General features: G+C 37.3%; 2 protein-coding genes and 1 pseudogene across 21 annotated transcripts in view; 2 read left to right on the top strand and 1 right to left on the bottom strand.

Moving 5' to 3' along the window:
* Positions 1 to 22,010, top strand: part of GIGYF2 (GRB10 interacting GYF protein 2) — a 161,424-nt gene that overhangs the window by 68,013 nt on the left and 71,401 nt on the right. For 2 of the 19 annotated variants that reach the window (XM_054550003.2, XM_054550004.2), the window contains exon 2: positions 815 to 902. The exons of the other annotated variants lie outside the window; for them this stretch is intronic. In XM_054550003.2, the coding sequence (XP_054405978.1) occupies positions 866 to 902 (37 nt within the window). In that variant the 5' untranslated portion in view covers positions 815 to 865. The remainder of the gene's footprint in view (positions 1 to 814; positions 903 to 22,010) is intronic. 19 annotated transcript variants of the gene reach the window in all.
* On the bottom strand, positions 3,111 to 15,350 carry KCNJ13 (potassium inwardly rectifying channel subfamily J member 13). Of its 2 annotated transcripts, none has more exons than XM_054550005.2 (2): positions 5,790 to 15,350; positions 3,111 to 3,733 (listed from the first exon to the last, which is right to left on the bottom strand). In XM_054550005.2, the coding sequence occupies exons 1-2, from the start codon at positions 6,247 to 6,249 to the stop codon at positions 3,111 to 3,113; spliced, it is 1,083 nt and encodes a 360-aa protein (XP_054405980.1). In that variant the 5' UTR covers positions 6,250 to 15,350. The 2 variants fall into 2 exon arrangements, with proteins under 2 accessions (XP_054405980.1, XP_054405981.1); XM_054550006.1 differs by having other exon boundaries at positions 3,536 to 3,733; positions 6,026 to 15,350.
* LOC112132449 (U6 spliceosomal RNA) lies at positions 17,738 to 17,826 on the top strand (annotated as a pseudogene).

The following is a 22,010-nucleotide window of genomic DNA, read 5'->3' on the forward strand; positions in this document are numbered from 1 at the left end:
TTTCCACATACATATATATTCTAATATGTCATAGTGACTTTGAATGCTTTTTGAAAAGATGCTCACTTCAGGTTAACTGTGCTAAAGATTCTGAGCTTTTACTTTTTGGAAGTAATCCACTTTTGTTGACGATAATGTAGGTCTTTAAAAAGCATTGTTCATAATTATATCTTACACTCTCCAAGAGTAGCAATACTACAGTTTGTTCAGACACACTGATATATTGATCAGTATGAGGTCAATATGAGTATATTGTGAGATGTCCTATGACATCACATTAAGACAGTTCAAGTACTGAAGGTTCCAGGATGATCTATTCTTTTTAAACTTAGGAATGATGCTTACCATGTATTTGCTTCTCATGAAAAGAGAAATGGGTAGAATTACAGACATCTTTAGATGTAAGATGTCTTGTAAGGTGTAAGAAACTTGCATAACCCCTGTGAACAACCATAGGAGAATGTGAAGGTGGAAAAATGTCTTTGATAGTAGAATTAGAATTCCTATTCAGTAGGAATTGATTGTGCACAGGGGGAGATCAGTTCTGGTGCTCATCTTATGGTATGATTCTGTAAGGGTGAAATGAAAGGATTATTAAAAAATAATCCATATGATACCGGTACACTCAGCCCAGTGCAATACAAATTAGTGTATTTTGGTATGAAATACTTGTTAATAGACATAGCAATTTTTGGTTATAGATTGTTCTGGTACTTGGTAGTATGGGCTTGTACATATGTAAAACTAGGCCCCTGAGATTTTTAGGTAATGACATGTCTCCAGTTTGTTGGAACTGTCATGCTATCTTTATCAGTTTCCAAAGAAACGTTTAAAGTTAGTTCCGAAGTAGTCTTCCTGATCATGTATGCAAGACTTCATGACCAAGCTCCCAGATGATCCAGGTTAGTGAGCTGCACATCCAGAAAGGCAGAGCAGCCATTCCTACCTCCCAGTAATTTTCCCCCCTTTTTCCATTGTTACTTCCTTTTCCTGAGAGGATAATGGTCTTTCTATAGAAAACCTAATCCTTAACCTAGAAACTGTGGTTTGAAATAAGTGAAAGAAACAATGAACAGTCCTCCCAGAAGCTTTCTATCTCCTGCAAGAAAGTTTTGGATCACGTTTCTTATAGATTTATAAAATGTTTATTAAATAACAGTAGTTTACCAATAGTTTTTTTTGGCATGTGTAGGGGAAGTCATATTTAGTTTTCAAATGCCAAATTTATTATAAACAGTAAGTTTAATATGAAACTCATCTGACTTAAATGGAACCTTAGATCTCAGGTTTTACTCATTCACTTACGTCACCTTGGGCAGCTTCACTTAACCAGCGAGAGTGTGATCTGTGTAAGTGATGTAGTGCCTTTAGGAAACAACATACCATGTAAGTCTTCAGTACTACTTTATTTTCACAGGTTAGGTGAATCTTGTTAATTTATTATAGAAATAAGAATTCTTGCTATCTTTATGTGTTACAATAGTCTTGGGTTGGGAAAATCTGTTGGTCTGATTTCTACTTAAGAATGAATGTCTAAGATTTTCAAACAGCAAAAGTTCACAATAATTAAGTTTCTGTGTTCTTGATATTCTTCTGCTATTATCAGTCTTAGACCACTCCAGAGTTCTTCTTTATTTTCTTTTCCTTTTGGTCAAATAGTAGAAAAATGTGACTTGCTGCTGAGCCCTGCTCTTCACACCTGCTTGCCTTTACTCAGCTAGTATTTATTTCAAGAGATGATTCCTGCCTAGGTCATCACCAGTGGGGAAGGTTAATCTTTCATTTTTCCCACAGAAACCTGAATAAGGGAAATTTCAGAAAAGAACAGCCACAAATCTGTTTGAAACCTGATAGGGTGACTTTTTTGGTTTTTGTTTTGTTTTAAGGACAGTTTCTCTTTTTTTTATTGAAATGAAAATCATGCAAATGATCATCTTAAACTGGACATAAGGGAAAGGGCTCATTTTAGCATAGATAAAATAAAAAATGAAACAGAGGAAGCGTAATTTTTATGGAGTATTAGATTTAGAAAGAAATAATAGAGTTCATCTAGTCCAACCTCCTACTGGTGAATAAACACTGATTTTGTGTTTATAGAAAAAACTATTTGAAGTTGGAAACAGGAATTTGGGTTTGAAAATGCTTTGTTGCCTAATTATCTTTTGCTTTATCTACTGTAGATTTTTTTCCCTACTCACTCAAGTTATATCTAAGTAAAGCTTTATATCTATAAAGACTTAAATATATTTTTGTATTTATGAATTAGAGCCATCATGATGTTTTATATGATCAAATGAATCATACATAGGAGGGGAATGTTTTTACTTAGGTTGCTAGAAGTCATTTAGATGAATCACTGTTTGATTATTATGGAGGACAGTTTCAAAATAAAATTTTGCGTCTCCTTGTAATGCAAAATACCACCCTGCAGGTTCCATTTGGGCTGGAGCTTATCTGACCACCTTCTGCCACAAATAAGTGAACATATATGTATGTGTTCGGGTGTCATGTTCAAATGCTTTTAGGTTTATGTATAAATTTGTACTTTGTTGTTTTTCTCGTTAATTTTTGTTCTTAGTTGTTAAAAATTAAGGAGGTAATACTCAAGTTTCATAGTATAAAGAACCAAATGAATGATCTTTGTTGTCTCGAAAAAAATCCCAGCTCTTAAAGGATGTTCACTAAGTATAGTGAAGTCGTCATTCCACCCAGGGAGCTAGGTTTGAAACTAAACTGTTGCTTCAATTTGCAGATGAAAATGAGAGATTAATGGTTGATTTTCTTAGAGTTCAGTTGTGTTAAACTTCACTGTCCATTTTGCCTTCATTACTAGTATCATACCACATTCTTATAAATTCACCAGCAACATTTCTGGATAAGTGTCTGTCGAGTTACATTGATTTCAGCAGGTAACAAACTTTGTAACGTAGAGTGTTACGTTTCCAGAATGTGTATTGTTAGCTCAGCCATTTTTATGTGGGCATAGGCATGATTACCGTGATGTAGAGAGCTATAATTAGCATTGAAAAAAGAAAACATGAGATACAGTAAAGAAAAAGTAGCTGCATAACTGGCTGGGTGTATTTAATACATTAAAAAATGGATAAGTCTTATTCTGTCAGTCCTGTTTCAGAGATCTGAAAATTGTCAGTGCTTTGTCCATTGATGCGGATATCCAGATCAGTCCTGTTTGGGCTTTTAGAAACCAGAGGAGTTGGAAATTCAGGGACAGTCTTGTCAAAATTCTCCATCTTGATTTGATATTCACCTTTGGAACCTCGGGTCAACAGAGATGCAAAACAGTGATGTAACATGATTTCAGAGGGTAGGTAGGATGTCCTCCTTTGGCATATTTCTCCAGTGCCCTCCTGCATTGCTGAAAGGAATACAACTAATTCAAAGTGAGAAGGATTTTCATGCTGGAGCAGAGTAGCCAGAGGACTCGATGGTGTAATGGAGTGATAGTAGGTTAGTGGAAAGATAAAGAATGGACATTCCTCAGAACTGATGCCATCAAGGTGGAAATCCACACTGGTCTGGTAGAGTTTGCCATTTTCTCTTTCCTGATAGAGTACAGCTGAGACCCGGACACTGGTTAGAGGGCTAGGTCGGGTGTTGGCCACTTGGAAGATAAGATTAGGTTTGCCATCCATGTGAGCTACTACTGCTATGTCAGTAAAGCGAATTGAAAAAGCTCGATTTTTTGGCCGGGCAATCTTCGCCACAAAAGCACCTAAATAAGAAATTGTTGATTTTTTTTTTAGAATGAAGACTTTAAATATCAATACTTTTTCTGAATGAGAAGTGTATATCAAATATTTACACATTTCTTGGTGCCATGCCTTTGAATGAGTCAGGAATTGAACTCATTGTTAATTTGGTTAGTCTTATTTGCCTGAAGCATTTTTCAAAGTACGTTTCTGTTTAAAAACCATGATTTCAAAATGAATAAGCAAAATGATTTTGTTACAGAGAAATGTAAAACTTCGTCCTCTAGTTTCTTACAAAGTCAAAGAATTGGTCATTTCCTATATTCCTGCCTGTGCTTAAAACAAAGTAATAGAAAATAAATGCAACTTGGCTACAGCCAGATTACGTTGAAGTAGAGACTAGGTTCAGAGTAGAATGATTTGGGATGGGGAGGGGACCAGTAGAATGAGTGATATTTTGGCCAGGCATGGTGGCTCACGCCTGTAATCCCAGCACTTTGGGAGACTGAGGCGGGCGGGTCACTTGAGGTCAGGAGTTCAAGACCAGCCTGGCCAACATGATGAAACCCCGTCTCTACTAAAAATACAAAAATTAGTTGGGTCTGGTGGCACATGCCTGTAATCCCAGCTACTCAGGAGGCTGAGGCAGGAGATTGCAGTGAGCCAAGTTTGTACCACTGCACTCCAGCCTGGGCAGCAGAGCAAGACTCCATCTCAAAAAAAAAAGTGATATTTTGAAGAATTTTTAAACTTTGAAACTCAGAAACCTTTTGTGGGGCAGGGGAGGACTGACTATCAGGTAATTTCAGTGCACCTTTCAGGTATATCTTCCTTGTGCCCTAAGCTATATATAAGAGTTTCTTAATCAGTTTTGTGCCACAGATTTTGTTGGCGGGCTGTTGGTAAGGTCTAAGAAGTAAGTACTTACCAGAATTATGTTTTAAGTGCTTAAAAGTAAAATATAAAAGAAACCAAATTATTGAAATTCAGTTGAACATTTAAGAAACGTTATTATAGTACTATATGTGCCTTACTGATACATTAAATAACAGTCTAGTGGTGGGTTTGGTACTGTGATTGTCAAGTATTCTGGTTTGATATGACAAAATATTTATGATTTCTGTTTGAATCAAAGCTACTAATACTGCTGGTGATATTGTTTTTTGTTGCCTGTAGGAGATGCCAAATTTCAATTAGTGGTTAGTGCCAAGAGATACAAGTTGTTCCCATGTAAGTTTATAGACCCCCTTAATTGTATGCAAAGGACTGACCCAGTATAGGAACTCTTGTTGTAGAAGTTTGTGATTTGCAGGTTATAGAGCTGGTTGGTAGCACATTGGGATTTCATTCCAGATCATTCTTCATACGGCCCAATGCTTACCTTCTCAGATTATTATTGAATAGTATATTAAAACCAAGTTTTCTTTTGAAATTATGTAGGTCACATAAAAAGGGCACTAGTCTTCCTTTAAAGGAAAGAGTTTTCTGTGTTCATGAGCAAAATTTCATAATCTTTGTGGACATATTTCCAGTGCATTTTGCTAAGAATGTGTATACATAACTTGTTCTCTAACATACAATGCTGACTGTGGTGTTCTGGGCTCACTGGCATAAAGTAAATGTTGAAAAGATGAACTCATAGGAGGGAATTCTAGCCCAGTGAAGAAAAAAAGCCAAATTCCTTTGTTAGGTAAAATGACTGTCAAAATATGTATTGAATGTATTTATTCATGTATTTGACAAAATGATTAGCTTCAGTGAAAACCTCCTTTTAAACCTTTTGTTAATTTTTTTTTCGATATAGGATATTTCTGCAATTTAGTATCATACTGATCTCTTTTTTCTTAAGTAGTTCCAGTAAGTAAAATTTTGGCATTGAGACAGGTTCCTTATGCATTTCTCCTATTTTTTTTGGCTCTAAACTGTTTCTTTTCTATCTTAGACATTACCTGCTATTAATATAGATAAATTATTCTGTAACAGCATTACTTATAACTTGACTATACCCTTTCCAAACACCTGTAGTTTTGTTTTGTTTTGTTTTTGTTTTTGTTTTTTTAAGAACAAAGACAAAATTACCTGTGATAAAAGCCTCTAGCATGAGGCCTAGGAGCATTTGTATGGCAAGTAAGGCGATTGCACTTGGACAGTCACCACTGGGGAACATGGTACCATAACCAATTGTGAGTTGTGTCTCCAGGGAGAAGGAGAATGCAGCTGTGAAACTGGTGATATACTTGACACAGATAGTGTGGTTTTCAGGTGGGGCATCATGATCTAGTTCCAGATCACCATTCATCTCAGCCAGAACATACCAGAGCACTGCAAAGACAAGCCAGTGGACAACAAAAGAAGCAGAAAAGACCAACATCATCCAACGCCAGCGCATGTCCATTAGGATTCCCCAAGCATCTCGAAGATATGCAAGACCTCTTTGAGCGCCATCCATTTGAAGTGTGCTGTGGCCATCCTTGGTGACCATCCTCCGGTATCTTTGACTTAGGAGAGGAGCAATAACTTTGCAATTACTGCTGTCCATCTCAGGCTGTATTTCTCTAAAATCAAGAGTAAATTAGTAAGCTCTTAACTGTTTTACAGTTAATGTTTGTGAATTTGGAGAGCTCATAGACTTTCTGCTTTCTTGGGAATGCTTCTCTAACCACAACTTTGCCAACTCTCTTGCTTTTCTCTTTACGTTAGGTGGCATTTACTAAGTCATTCATTTGGGAGCTAATTGTGTGTTACCTTAAAATATCTCTTCTATTGTTTCTTTGAATGACAGTTAAAACATTGTTTAACACTTGAACATTTTCTAAGTATATTTTAGAATTCCTGTGGGTAGAGATTATATACCCCTGTGTCTTCCTTGCACAAGTCCGGGTGTCAAGCATTTATTGATTTGACCAAATATTATGTGTAAAGACTAGCATTTCATAATTTATAATTATGCATTATTCATAATTAAAAGGGGTATGTTTAAATATATAAGTGTTCTTCTGTGTAAATAATTAGAAGTCATTTGGAAGCTTATTATTAAACTTGTCTGCAAATCCTTTGAAGCCAGATTTAGTACTAGGACAAGGCTTACATTTGTGGTAAGCTTTTAGAGGTCTGTAGTTCTAATGTATGCTTTATAATTAGCCTATTCAGAGTTTGATTTATTGATTTGTATTTTTAGAGACAGGGTCTTGCTCTGTCTCCTAGGCTGGAGTGCAGTGGCACAATCATAGCTCACTGTAACCTCGGCTGATTTTTAGAATTTTGATTTTTGTTGGTACTGGGCTCACTATATTGCCTAGGCTGGTCTTGGACTCCGGTTCTCAAGCCATCCCCCCACTTCAGCCTTCCAAAGCGCTGGGATTACAGGAGTGAGCCACCATACCTGACCTTATTTAGAGTTTTATGATTAGGCTTTATTTGTTTTTGTCACTTTGCAACCATGTTCGTGGATTCTTTCTGTCCTGGATGATGGATTGCTGTCTCTTTGCATATTCTAGGCTCTGATTAGATTGTGGGGTAGAAAGAGAATTGTTTCTTGGCAAAATAAGAAATTCCAGGAAGACATTTCTAGATAGCATTAGCTTTAAAAGTAAGTAAACCAGAAGAAAAAGGTTCAACAGTTTAATGAACTAAAATAATCATTAAGGGGTTAAATAAGAATTTTAAAAAGATAACATTAGTGTAGTTTTCTGCTGCAAACAGTTTTCATCAGTGGTTATCCTTTTCTCAAGGTGGTGAGTAGAAATCTAATGTATGCCTTCCTTGTAATCATCCTTGCGTATGACAAAGGTGTCTTAAGACTTTAGTATAGCAGTTACTAGGAACAGAACAGGAAGTGCAGCTTTGCTTCCCTTGAATGAGCCTCTCTTCTTTGCTACAATCCAGGACTAAGAGTTTATATTTGACTCTCCTCTTTGCTTCTTCCTTCAGAGGTAGATACCCTTGAGAGTGCTGCATACCCACTTCCTGCCTTTTCATGGGGCTTGAGAAGGGCACTACAGACTTGTGGAGCTAGGTTGTTGCTTGGGTTTCCTAGTTCCTATATCTCGGGACTTTGAGGCTTTGGAGACTGCCTTTCTGTGTTGTTGGAATTGGATATTGGCCAGCTGGGTATATACAACTTTCTTTTGCTCTGAGGTAACTTAACATTTATTGGTGATACTAGAGACTTTTTTTTGTATTTTCTTCAGATTTGAGCTAATGGAACACTGGGATGATTGTTCAGTTTATTTAGATTAGATGACGATTTCAGTTTCATGTGATATAGACTTTAAAAAATCTTAGTGCATTATTTTAATGTTTTATAACTTATTACCCTAACAAGTTGTCATAATCATTTAGTGTATTCTTTTTTCTTGGCACAGCTACTTAATGACCCTTATTTTGTTAGATTATTTTTAAATGTTTTAGGAGACCTGATCTCTACGCTTTGGAAACAACAACAAAATCTTCATAGGCACTGTGATAACTGCTTTCATACTGTATTATCTCTTAATTCTTCAGTATCTCAACAAGATAGCCATTGTTCCCATTTTCAGATGAAGTCACTGGTGCTCAGACAGATAAAAGAAATTTACACAAGGCAAATAGGAGCTTTGGATTATTTGGATGGTTATTCAAGTCTAGCTAACTTCAAAGCCAGTTAATTTTTTTTTAAATACAGGAAATGTTTGGTGAAATAACAGTCTTTGCAAAAATGATTGAAATTGCATTCTCAAGATAGTCTTTGATAACCAAATTTCTAGCACCTTTAGTAGATGCCTTTCTTGCCCCTGTAACTGTCTCAAGTATCTATATTAAACCACTGTTAACTTTATTCATGATTCTTATGATAGTAATGATGAATAACATTAGCTAATATATATATTGTTTAGCATGTGCCAGGAATCACACCAAATACTTCATATGTACAAACTGATGTGAAGCCAGTGGGCAGTGTCTGGCACAGAGTAAACTCTCAGTAAAGTAGTAGTTGCTTTATTGTTGTTAAAAACGTGTCTGGCTCCCAGCACTTCGGGAGGCCGAGACAGGAGGATTGCTTGAGTCCAGGAGTTTGAGACCAGCCTAGGCAACGTAGTGAGACTTTGTCTCTATTTAAAAAAAAAAAAAAGAAAAAAAAGTGTCTTAAGTTTCACAGTAATAAGTACCACTATTAGTCCCATTTTACAGATAATGAAAGTAAGGAACCAGGCATGGTGGCTCATGCCTGTAATGCTAGCACTTTGGGAGGCTGAGTCGGGAGGATTGCTTGAGGTCGGGAATTCAAGACCCATCTGGTCAACATAGCAAGACCCTGTCTCTAAAAGAAAAAAAAAAAAAGAGAAAATGAGGTATAATGAGCTAGTAAGTGGTAGATATGAATCTCATACATTCTGAGTCCAGAGTTAGTGCCATATTGCCTCCAAAACAGACATTTGACCCTGCTTAGCCTTTGTGAATAATACGGTTTCATTTGATTAGTTTTGTTCAAGAGCCGCTCCAGAATATTTGTTCTTCAGTAATGTTTATTGGGTTCAGACCTATTATTTGTAGGTTAGAAACAGATTTTCAGTTAGGAAAGACTTCTTTCAAGACTTGAAGGTTATCACAGTCTGAATTATTAGATAGTCTAGTTGTGTTTTGCACATCAGTAAAATTAAAGCAATGTAGAGAGGAGAGTTATGACATAACATTGCCAAGTTTCTGTTTTGCCAGATGAGAAGACAATTTTAGAAGTATAATATTGTCATTATAAATAAAATTATGATGACGTAATAAAAGATTTTGACACGTGGAAGAAGGATATAACAATGAAAGGTTAGTTGATTGCCTTCAAAATGGTGGGTGAACAACTTTGTCATTCTCCACTGTTGTTGCTTCCTGCCTATGTGAAAATGCCCCTCATGCTCCTGGACACTAGTGCTTGTTCCGCATGTGGAGCCACTGTCCTACTGAACGCTGCTAAGTGCTTAGTGTTTCACAAAAGCTTGAGAAAGAAAAAGCTCCATGATTCCTTTTTATTTTCAACCTACTTTATGAAAGTTCTAAAATTCCTTACTTAGAGCCTTTCTGTGTAGACTGTAGCTAACAAAATTCATCATTCTCATTTGGGCTTTTTCAGGACTGTTGTTACTTCTTACCTACAACTTTTGTAGCACTGTTACTCTAGGCTCTTTACAATTGCATTTTTTTTCTCTTGCAACTAAATCATGGAAAAACCTGTGAACAGGAAAGTCAGAAGGCTAATAATCAGAACAGTTAAGCAGCATTTTTTTTTTAACCTAAGACTGCTGGATTTGGTTTGGATTGTGTTGGCAAGTGGAGTAATACAGAGAAGGAAGATTGATTTCTGATTCCCACTTAACCAATTACCCTGAATAACTACTCTGTGGACTCTTATAGTCAGTGTGGTTTAGTGTAGAGAACACAGGATAAGGGGATATGGCCTTCAGGCTCTGGCACTATTGGTTACATAGCTGTGTCATTTTGGGCAAACCACTCAATCCCCTTGGCCTGGCATCCTTAGATTAAAACAAAGAAAGTGAAAAAAGAGGGAATTATGATAATAAGATTTCTTAAAGCTCTACAGACTTACGTAAACAAACATATTTCCACTTCCTACAAAGGATACAAGTTTCCTATATGATTTCTTTTATTTCTGTATAGTTTGATGTCTGCTTGTATGGTTTAAAAAATTATATTATTGTTACCTGATACTTAAGTCTCATCAACTGATCCCAATAGAAAGTGGGGTGGAAGGTTGGGAAGGTTTGCTTCTATTGCTGTGTGTGGGCTGTAAAATATTTGCCCATTTATAAATTATTTGGAGGAAAAATAGTACCTATTAAAAAATGATAGGCAGCTTCACTGATCATTAGAATTCATTCTACTCATTGGGTTGTAGCACTTAAAATTATGTATTTTCTGTTGCCATGATATAAAATAGTATAGTTCATACTGAGGAGTTAAGATAAAGGCTATAACTAACAAACATTAAATGAAGATGGCATTACTATGTATTTGTTCACGTGTGGTGTAAATACTTTAAGACTATATTGAAAGTCTTATAATGATTTCTCCTGCCCTCCGTAATTAGGGCAAACACTATGAGTTCTAACCCTGTTATATAAGCTCAAAGATTCTACTTTAATTTAATTGCAGAAGTATCTATTAATTTCGGCAATAATTCCATGCTTAAAAATTTACAATTAGGATACTCATCACTTTCTTCTTAGATTACAGAAATAAAAGCAAAGTGGCTTATTCTTTTGGCATTTTTTTTTTAATGCTCATTTTGGGTTTTTGAAATTCCTTCCAAAAGAAAAAGACTTTTTTTTTCCTCAAGCCACTGAATTTTTTTTTCTAAGGCCTTTATCCTCTACTGATATATTGTAATAGAAAATTAGTATACATTTAATAAAACAGTTAAGAAAATTTCCAGTAATACATTCAATATGGCTGTTATTGCATTTTTAAAATTTAAGGGAAAAGAATATAGAAACCATACTATACTACCCTATAGATAATGTCTTTGTTTTAAAAATCTATTGGAAGCAATCTAGCTCTGTTCCTATTTGCCAGTCAGTTTCTTTCCCTGTTTCCCATAAGGAAAGAAGAATGGATATTATTGCATGTACTCACCAGTTCTTTTGCTGGGTCAGCCTTTATGCCAAGGTAGGTCTTAAGGAAATTTACAGAGTCTGCCTTTTTGATCAGATAATTTTAATCTACAAGTCTAGTTTGTAGGTTCTCTTCTTGGACTGGTTTTACAGCTTGCTTTCCTCTGTTTATAATGTTGTGGGGGCTGGTTTCAGCTGAAGTTGATGTGATTGGTCACTTAGCCTGCAGGGGGGCCAATTAGCTCTGATCATGTGGAAAAGAATGCTGGTTTGTTAGGAGGTCTTTCTTTACCCAACACAAACCTTAACAACTCTGGAGAAAGCCTCCAGAACTGACTTGGAGAAGGGGTGCATTTTTTCCCTCTAATAAGGACCGGTCTTTAGTAAGTTTGCATAATCTTACTTAAGAGTTTATTTGAAAGTTCAAAGGGATAAAATTCCCTGCAAGATTTCTTTTCAGCCGTCTTTCCTTATATAGCATGTTGAAGTGTGAGATATTTCCTTTACTAATCTTTTTTTTTTCCACCATGTCTTTGGGGAAGATTTATTTGGATAAGGACTTATAGGCATAAATTAATGCATTGATTTTCTTAGTTTTCTTCTCATGTCTCATCAGAATGGCTACCGTTAGTTCCAGAACTAGTAATACAGATAATTTAATTACCTGAAATCTTTTATTTTTTTGGCTAGGAAACAAACTTTTTTTTTTTTTAAAGGCTGTATACAAAGACCTTGAATAGGAATAAAATTAATTGTTCTGTACCTGATACTTTTAAAAATGCACACCAGTGTGAAAGAACTGAAGAATTTTCTTAAGGCTTATTTTAATGATGTTTAGGAGATGTTTCCCTGATCAGTGTGATGAAATATAGTGTTAATAAAACATAGTGTACAGTGTACAGAAAATGTAACACAACATTGAAATAGCATTTAGCTGGAAAATGTGATCCAGCTTGTTGGAACCCTGAAACATGCTGTGGTATGGCTTTGTGCAGTGCCTTAGTGAACAGTACTTTTCTCCTCCTCCGTTAGCTGCTGATTTTAAAACTTTGACCAAATGTCAGATGTAAGAGGATCTGAGAAACAAAGACTGTGATTGTTCAGAGTAAAATCTTGGAAGGCCTGCTGGGAAAATTATTAATGTAGACCAATATAATGCTACTTAGAAAGTGAAATCCGCCTTTGTAGAATCCTCTCCGTACCCCCCCACAATTTAAAAAATATATTAATTCCTTCTTTGTTTTATTAGTACCAAATACTTCAACACAAGTTCAGACACAGCATTAGAAACACTGACCTTCAGAACTAGGGAAGGTAAAGTATAAAGAAGGATTTGTGGTGTGATGCTCATTCCCTGCATGTACTGGTAGGAATTATAATGTATATCAATTCCCAGCTAACAAATTGAAGAAAAACAGAACAACACAACAACAAAATACTAGAACAAGTATAGTATAATACTGCTTCTAGAAAGCAGAAGCACTTGAGTGTATCTGTCATGTGTTTTGAATATACATTATATATTTTTTATTTTCATTTTTTTTAGACATACCATTTTCTGTGTTACATCTTGCTGTGCCACCCAGGCTGGAGTGCAGTGGTGTGATCATAGCTCACTGCAGCCTCGATCTCCCAGGCTCAGGTGATCCTCCCACCTCATCTCCCACCCCCTGCAGTAATGCCACCACATCTGGCTAATTTTTTATTTTTTGTAGAGGCAGGGTCTTGCTGTGTTGTCTAGGCTGGTCTTGAACTCCTGGGCTCAAGCTGTCCTCTCAATTCAGCCTCCCAAATTCCTGGGATTACAGGCATGAGCCACTTCACCTGGCCTGAGAATACATATTATAGTAGGCAAGACAGTTAAGAATTTTATTAAACTTGAAAGTCTTTTTCCATAGTATACTTGGTTTCAATATATTGAGACAAAAATGATTTGGCAAAATGATCTTCAATTAAGAACGAAATGTCTTGAGTGAAGCTTTCTAATTTCTGGATTTCCACAATTTGAAAGTCTTGCTATGGTCTATAAACAGTGATTCCTAACTGCTGTGAATATTGTAGACCAGCTCTGAAGTGCCCACTTAGGAGCATAGCTCTCCCATTACGATAGCCTGAGCATTTAAAGTCATTTCTGGTTGAAGTTACCAGGTTAGCTGGTGTAGGGGAGAGAGAAGACCTTCTCTCTTCCTTTTGAAGGTTTGATAATTGAGTCTATAACATAAAGCAACAGTAGGTAGACTTAACAGAAGAAAAACAGTTTACATCCTTATGCACAAGAGTCCCACAAAACATGAGACTTGAGGAAGGACCAGATGATTGAAGTTCTTATGGCATTGGAATAGGGATGTGGAGGTCCTGGGGGAAGGTATTGACAAGCTGTGGGAAAATGAGGGGAGGAAATCTATGATGAACAAAAGTTGTCTAGTTATTGAGATAAAGTCTTTCAGGTATTGAAAATTAACTTGAGGAAGAACACTACTAGACCTTTTAATCTCTTATGTGATAAGGTTAATCTTCCCTGATTGATGAAATTCTAGGGAAGGGACAAAGGAATTTTTTGAGATAAGGGGGCATCAGAGAAGGCCCCTCCCTGTGCTTGCTGTTCCCTAAGTTCTCTCAGTTTGCAGTAATGAGCATAACAAAGCAGCATATTTTGGGGCGGTGTTTCCTGGGGCTCCTTCACTGAGATGACGTGGATATTGGCACAGATGATATGCCACCTTCACCCAAAAACTCATGGTCCTTCCCATCTAGACAATTTGTCATTTCTGTTGTAGCTGTTTCACAGTAAGGTAATTGGAGATGGCTCTAATTTCTCCTGTGAATGAACATAAATGGTAAATACCTGTTCATAGATTGATGGATTGTGTCTCCAAAATTATAATGATTAAATTAAATTAAGCAAGGTACCAAGACCTGGTAAATTATTCTATATTAAATCTAGTCCTCTGTCCCTAAAGGCATTTGATTTTCTTTCTGACTGAAATAATTCACTATATATCTATAAATGTATCACATTTTTCTTGAGAACAATAAAATCTTCAGTTGGAGTGAGATTTCTGGCCTATGTAAGTAGGTAATCTCACAGCTTTAAAACGTTAGCCCTGGTCTCCATGTTCTTGCTTACATAGTGTACTTAGCTTTCTTTTGAAGATGCCTAGTCTCTTACCATTTCCACATGTCCAAGCCAACTACTAATTGCCTTCCCACACATTTCAGGCGGCCTCTGGGTATGTACCAGCAGACAGCTGAGCACGAGGGCTATAGGGTTATGGTACATATTCAAATGGCCTGAGGACCTTTTTCAGAGATTCTGATACACTGCAGCTTCTCCAGTCTCTGCTGTTTTTTCAGGACTCTTGTTAACCAGCTGAGCAGGTTATTTATTCCTCAGGGAGAAAGTCATAACTCTCTGGGTATAGAATTTAAACTGCTCTGTCCTAGCCACCCTGAGTTTTGTTTATAAGTAATTGTAGGGGAGAGGGGTGGCAAATATCAACAGTTGAGTAGGATGCCCTTTCACCATTTTCTTTGGTGTTAGAATATTTTTTTTGGTGTTGATCAGATAATATATATCTGAATAGAGTAATACAAAGTCACTCCTTAAAAAATTTGCACATAAACAAGCTTCAAAGTCTGTCCCATAATTCCACTTTTGCTTGTGGAGATTGGGCACTTGTAAGCTCCAAGTCTCACAGCTGTAGATTTTGTTGGCTGAGTGCCTCTTTGCTCCATCTGAAGTTTTCCATAAACACTATTTTTGGCCGTGGGTCAAACATGCACACAGGTGCCCTTTTACTGCTCTTTCTCCTTAGGAAGTCCACTCAGACCAGGCAAAAACCAACACTGCATTTTAATTTAATTTAATTTTTAGATGAATCCTATTTAGACTTAATACACTAAGATTGAAACAACCAAGTATTTATTGCCACTGGGGAAATTGTATATGTAGTACGTATGTATTTTAGCACCTTTACATAATTTGCTTTTAACGTAAGGACATAAAATATATCGTTTTCCTCATAGTCATGTTTGCTATATTGAATGGAAAAAAATACATTTAAAATTTGTGTTTCTGTGCCTTTTGAGGGTCACAGACACCTTTAAAATTCTGACCGAAAGCTGTAGACTCTTTTCCCTGAAGGAAGAAGAAAGCATGCCAGCACAAAGTGCGTGTCCAGTGCAAGGATTCACAGCCCTGAGCTGATTCATTGACTGTAGATTAAGAATATTTGGTTCAGGCATGAGTTTGTAAATAATTCAATAAGGTTTACTTTAAAATCATCTTGTTTGTAAATCTGTTAAGATTTAAAAAATAAGTCAACTGAAATACAGTATTTGGTTAGTTAACTTTGTCATGGTGCTGACGTTACAGAAGGAGGAAGCCTTTGATTTTGAATGCTGAGAGGGGCCATGTAACTGTCTCTCACTCATTTTAGTCTTCGTTACTATGAATTGTTGGAATTTTTAGATGTGAAGGGAACTTAGATGTCATCTTCTAAACTGCCCATGAATGACTTTAATATTTATTATTTATTTATTTTTATTTTATTATTATTATTTTTGGAGTCAGAGTCTTGCTGTGTTGCCCAGGCTGGAGTGCAGTGGCACAATCTTGGCTCACTGCAACCTCCACCTCCCGGGTTCAAGTGATTCTCCTGCCTCAGCCTCCTGAGTAGCTGGGACTACAGGAGCACTCTACCAGGCCAGGCTAATTTTTAGTACTTTTAGTAGAAACGGGGTTTTGTCATGTTGGCCAGGCTGGTCTTGAACTCCTGACCTCAGGTGATCTGCCTGCCTCGGCCTCTGAAAGTGCTGGGATTATAGGCATGAGCCAACATGCCTGACCTATTATTTATTTTAAATTATATCAGGAATACACACACACACACACACACACACACACACACACACACGCTGGGATTATAGGCATGAGCCAACATGCCTGACCTATTATTTATTTTAAATTATATCAGGAATACACACACACACACACACACACACACACACACACACACACACACACACACACACACACACACACACACACACACACACACACACACACACACTAAAGATGATGGTCTCCTTGGCACTCCCACCCACCCATCTAAATTTACACAAGTAAATCTGTAATCAATTTGGTTAGAAGGGATTTATTTTAATATTTTTGGGGATTGCTTAGATACAGTATAATTTTTAGTTATATTAGTAGTAATTGGAAATGTGTATTTTTATGACTGAAGTCACCTTCTAAATAATTTCTAGAATAAAATTTTTATATTGAAGAAGTTGGTCTTAACCATTTTTTTTTCAGGAGCATGCATTTTGAAATCATTCTGTGGGAAGATGAAAACAAATTTAGTTCTATGTCTCCCCTTTTTAGAGATGTTGACACTTTCCTCAAATGTACCATGTATGATTTGTCTACCACCCTTTTAGCTTGTTATACTTAAATCCCAGATCTCTGTCTTCCCATTTCAGTTTCTCTAGAATTTCTGGCTGCTTCCAATGGGTCAAATTTATGAGTGAACCATTAAGAATCACTTAGTGTAGAAATAAACCATGGGTTAGGAGTTTGAACACTGCCTAGGTTCTGTTTCTGATTTGGTTATGATTCAGCTGTGTGGCCTTGGGAAACCACCTTACTGGTATCCCTATCCTTGCAGAAGCAAGAGAGTTAATGATGGTTGACTTAATCTCTTGTAGTTATTATGAAGATCAGATAAGATACATTAACACATTTCGCCAACTGAATTAGGTTATTTATTTACATGTGTGTCCATGGACCTGGAGATCAGGTGCTATGTCTGAGCCTTATCTTTGTTTTTAATCCTGTGTCTCTAATTGTGTTTGTCAGTAAAGGAGTGAGTCATTTAATGGTTGCTAGAGGTTTGAGTAAAACAAGTAAACAAATGGTAAATTAGTACTATTTCTTTTTAAAAAATTTTTTTTACATTTTAAAAATTATAGATAGATATAGAGATGAGGTCTCACCATGTTGCCCAGCCTGGTTTCAAACTCCTAAACTCAAGTGATCCTCCCTCCTCAGCCTCCCAAAGTGCTAGGATTACAGGTGTGAGCCACCATGCCTGGCCAGTAGTACTATTTCTTTGGGAAAATATTTAGTAGTAGTCAACAAAGTTGAGCATACTGTGACCTAGCAGTTTTGATGCTAAGTATATACCCAACAGAAATGCAAACATATACTTACCAAAACTCATGTCCAAGAATATTCATAGAAGCACAATTCTTATGATAGCAAAAAGGTAGAAAACAACCTAAATGTTTCTAAGCAGTAGCATAAGAGTAATACCGTGTGGTTTGTTTATGCAGTGAGATCCTGTACAGCCATGTAAAAGGCCAAAATATTCCCTGTAACAATGAGAATGAATCTCACGTGCTTGCTTCGGCAGCACATACACTAAAATTGGAACGATACAACATACACTAAAATTGGAACGATACAGAGATTAGCATGGCCCCTGTGCAAGGAGAATGAATCTTCCATAATGTTCAGCAAAAGAAGCCAGATATAAATGAATATTCCATTTTATAAAAAAGTTTAAAAGCAGGCAAAGCTAATATTTGGGGCTAGAAATTAGGATAGTGTTTATCTTGAGAAGGGCTGATTGAGAGGACACATGAAGATTTTTGAGGCTCCTTAAAATCTTTTTTTAAAAATCTAAGGTGGTAGTTAAATTATATGTATTTGCTTTATGAAAACTGTGTCAGTTGTACATTTGTGATTAGTGTACTTTTAAAAAATGTTTTCTTAAAGAGGTGGGGAGATGAGTGAAGTCCACTTAAAAGTTCTTGAGGTCTTTTCACCCTTATGAAAATGAGCACGGCCCCTGGAGGCAGAATTTATATGGCTTGATGAGAAATGTGGCTGTACTAACAAAAGAGAAACAAATTTAAAACAACCTTGTGATTCTCAAACTGTTGGAAAACTTGTAGCTCATAAAGTTTGAATGACCAATTCTGCATTCTTTATTCCAAAAAGGATTTGAGGCAGAAAATTTGAAGATAAAGAGGAAAGCAACACCAAAGAAAGAATGATGAGATTTGGAGTCATTAGACCTGGTTTCAGATTCTGGCTCCAATTATTTTTTGTTTGTTTTGTTTATTATTGTTGCTTATTTTGTTTATTTATTTATTTTTTAATTATTTGTTTTTTATTCTTTTTTTGGGGTCCAGTTCTTATCTATACACCTTGACTAGTGAAGACGCAGTTCCTCATTTGTAAAAGAAGGGGTAGAGGTGTTGTGGAGAATGAAGTAGCCTGAATTTACACGAATACTAGTTCCAAACCATTCTACATGAATATTGGTTCAAGCCATTTTGAACAATACTTGTTCAGAAATTTCTATAAGGGAGCTTAAATTTTGTTACTAAGTGATTATTTACACAAAATAATTTCTTTTTTTTTTTTTGTTTACTAACTCAGATCTAGGTGTTTTTTTGTTTGTTTGTTTGAGACGGAGTGTCGCTCTTGTTGCCCAGGCTGGAGTGCAGTGGTGCGATCTTGGCTCACCGCAACCTCTGCCACCCGGTTCAAGCGATTCTCCTGCCTCAGCCTCCCGAGTAGCTGGGATTACAGGCATGCGCCACCATGCCCGGCTAATTTTTTTGTGTTTTAGTAGAGACGGGGTTTCTCCCTGTTGGTTAGGCTGGTCTCGAACTTCTGACCTCAGGTGATCCGCCCGCCTCGGCCTCCCAAAGTGCAGGGATTACAGGCGTGAGCCACCACGCCCAGCCTCAGATCTAGTTTTTTACTTGTAGTATCAACAAAATTTACTTATGTACCAGTAACAATTACATACAAGGATCAAAAATTTAGCTCCCTGAAATTCAGCATCCCTGAAATTCAATGGATAGGATTTTCTCATAACGTGATCACATTTTTAAAAAGCCTATTTAGGGCAACAGTTGGAAATAAGTGACGAAGAAACTGAATAAATTATACAGAAGTGCCCTTCTACATAATTTACTAAGAGGTCAAGGCAGAAGGATCACTTGAGGCCAGAAGTTCAAGACCAACCTAAACAACATAGCAAGACCCCCATCTCTGCAAAAATTAAATGAAATGAAAGGAAATTTTAAATGAAAGGAAATTTTAAAATTAGCCGAGTGTGGTGGCATGTGCCTGAGGTTCTAGCTACTTACACAAAATAATTTCTTTTTTTTTTTGAGATGGAGCCTTGCTCTGTCACCCGGGGTGGAGTGCAGTGGCGTGATCTGGGCTCACTGCAAGCTCCACCTCCCAGGTTCACGTCATTCTCCTGCCTCAGCCTCCTGACTAGCTGGGACTACAGGTGCCTGCCACCATGCCCGGCTAATTTTTTCTATTTTTGGTAGAGACGGGGTTTCACCGTGTTAGATAGGATGATCTTGATCTGACCTCGTGATCTGCCCGCCTCAGCCTCCCAAAGTGCTGGGATTACAGGCGTGAGCCACTGCGCCCGGCCACAAAATAATTTCTAAAAGCTGCAATATAGTTTTTGATATATCAGATATTACATAATAACTACAATAGATTTAGATTATGACTTCTCTGGTAAACCAAGTGATATAGTTTGGATGTTTGTCCCCTCCAGATCTCATGTTGAAATGTGATCCCCAGTGTTGGAGGTGGGGCCTGGTGGGAGGTGTTTGGGTCATGAGGGTGGATCCCTCATCCCCTCCCCACTGTAATGAGTTCAAGAGTCTGGGATCTCTGTCATCTTTCTTGCTCCCTCTCTCACCATGTGACATACTTGCTCTCACTTCACCTTCCACAATGAGTAACAGCTTCCTGAGGTCTCACTGGAAGCCAGGCAGATGCTGGTGCCATGCTTGTATAGCCTGCAGAACCACGAGCCAAATAAACTTCTTTTTTTTTTTTTAATAAATTACCCAGCCTCAGGTATTCCTTTATAGCCATGCAAAATGGACTAATAAACCAAGGAAAGCCAGAATATAGTTCTGACATTCCAGACACATCCTGCAGGTAAGAGCAAGGTCATAGATAATAAAACCCTTGCTTGGTGGTTCAAAACAGCAAACATTTATTATCTCAGTTTCTGTGGGTTGGGAATCTAGAAGCAGCTTAGCCTAGCTGGGTGGTTCTGGCCCAGGGTTCTTTTAAGGCTGCACTCAAGGTGTCAGCCCATGCTGCAGTCTCTTAAAGCTCATCTGGGGTTTGATCCACTTCCAGACTCACTCATGTTTCTGGTGGTAAGTCTCAGTTCTTTGCCATGCGAGCTTCTCCACGAGGTCTGTGTCACTACATGGCAACTAGTGTCCTTCAGAGAAAGTGTCCAAGATGGAAACTACAGTCTTCCTTAATATTGTAAGTGGCATCTCATCACTTCAGCTGCATTATGTTAGTCCAGCTCATAATTAGGGGTAGAGGATTCCACAGAGATCAGCAGTCAGGGACTGTTGGTGAGCTCTTGGAGGCTGCCCACCACAATAAGAAAGCAGCAGATCATGTCTTCCATTCTCCCAAGATATTTTATCTTTCAGTAGAGTGATACCTAGTAGCAGACTAACAACCATATGGGCAAGCAGGATGCTGAATCTCAATATATGTAAGATGGAATATAACAGAATGACCAGAAATTAGAATTTCATTTTCATATGCTGTTGTTCAATTATTTTTTTACTTTTAGTATGGATTAATTAAAAGGATTGAGTTTGTCATTATGAGAACATGAACTTTTATTGTTATAAACTGAGGACATCAATGTATGTTATTCTGGATTTTCAACTATTTTGATGTGAGATTTTATAAATGTTATGAGTTATATATGTTAGCACATGTGGAATGTTGACTGAAGAATTTGTTTGCACAATTTAGAATGATCTTGTCCTTTTAAAATACCAGTTTAGTTTATTTGGTATACCAGGCTCTCTTGACATTAATGTAACTTTTGAGACATTAGGTTAGACATAGCTTAGCTTTAAATTCTGTCCAAAAGCAATTTATGGTATGCCTGTATTGTATTAGGTGCTAGAGTAAATGAGGTTATACTACTTTTCGATTTTTTTTTTTTGAGACGGAGTCTTGCTCTGTCGCCCAGGCTGGAGTACAGTGTCGCGATCTCTGCTTACCGCAGCCTCTGCCTCCCGGGTTTAAGCCATTCTCCTGCCTCAGCCTCCTGAGTAGCTGGGATTACAGGCACTTGTCACCACACCCAGCTAATTTTTGTATTTTGAGTAGACACGAGGTTTCACCATATTGGCCAGGCTGGTCTCCCAACTCCTGACCTCGTGATCTGCCCGTCTCGGACTCCCAAAGCGCTGGGATTATAGGCGTGAGCCACCACGCGGCCTGCTTTTCAGTTTATAATCTGTTTTGGAATGAAAGAGAGCCTGAAATGTACAGATATCATGTTTAGGCAGAATCACCAGTAGGTGTTGGTTATATAAAGTATGTTGTATGATGAAAAATATCGTATAACTTTAAAAAGTATGTGCTAGTAAGGAAGGATTGGCAAGATACACTGTTAGTGAAAACAGCAAACAAAGCAACATTTATAACATCCTGAGAGTGGCGTTTGTGTGTGTGGAAGAGGGAGCTATGTATACATGTGTAAGTGTACCCACGGACAGTGTTTGGAAGACTTTATAAGAAACTTGGTGATGGTTCCTTCTGGGGAGTACGACTCTGAGGGTCTTGTGTAGGAAGATGGACTTTTCATTGCATGCCTTTTCA

The sequence above is a fragment of the Pongo abelii genome, chromosome 11 (genome assembly GCF_028885655.2).
Source record: "Pongo abelii isolate AG06213 chromosome 11, NHGRI_mPonAbe1-v2.0_pri, whole genome shotgun sequence".
NCBI lineage: Eukaryota > Metazoa > Chordata > Mammalia > Primates > Hominidae > Pongo > Pongo abelii.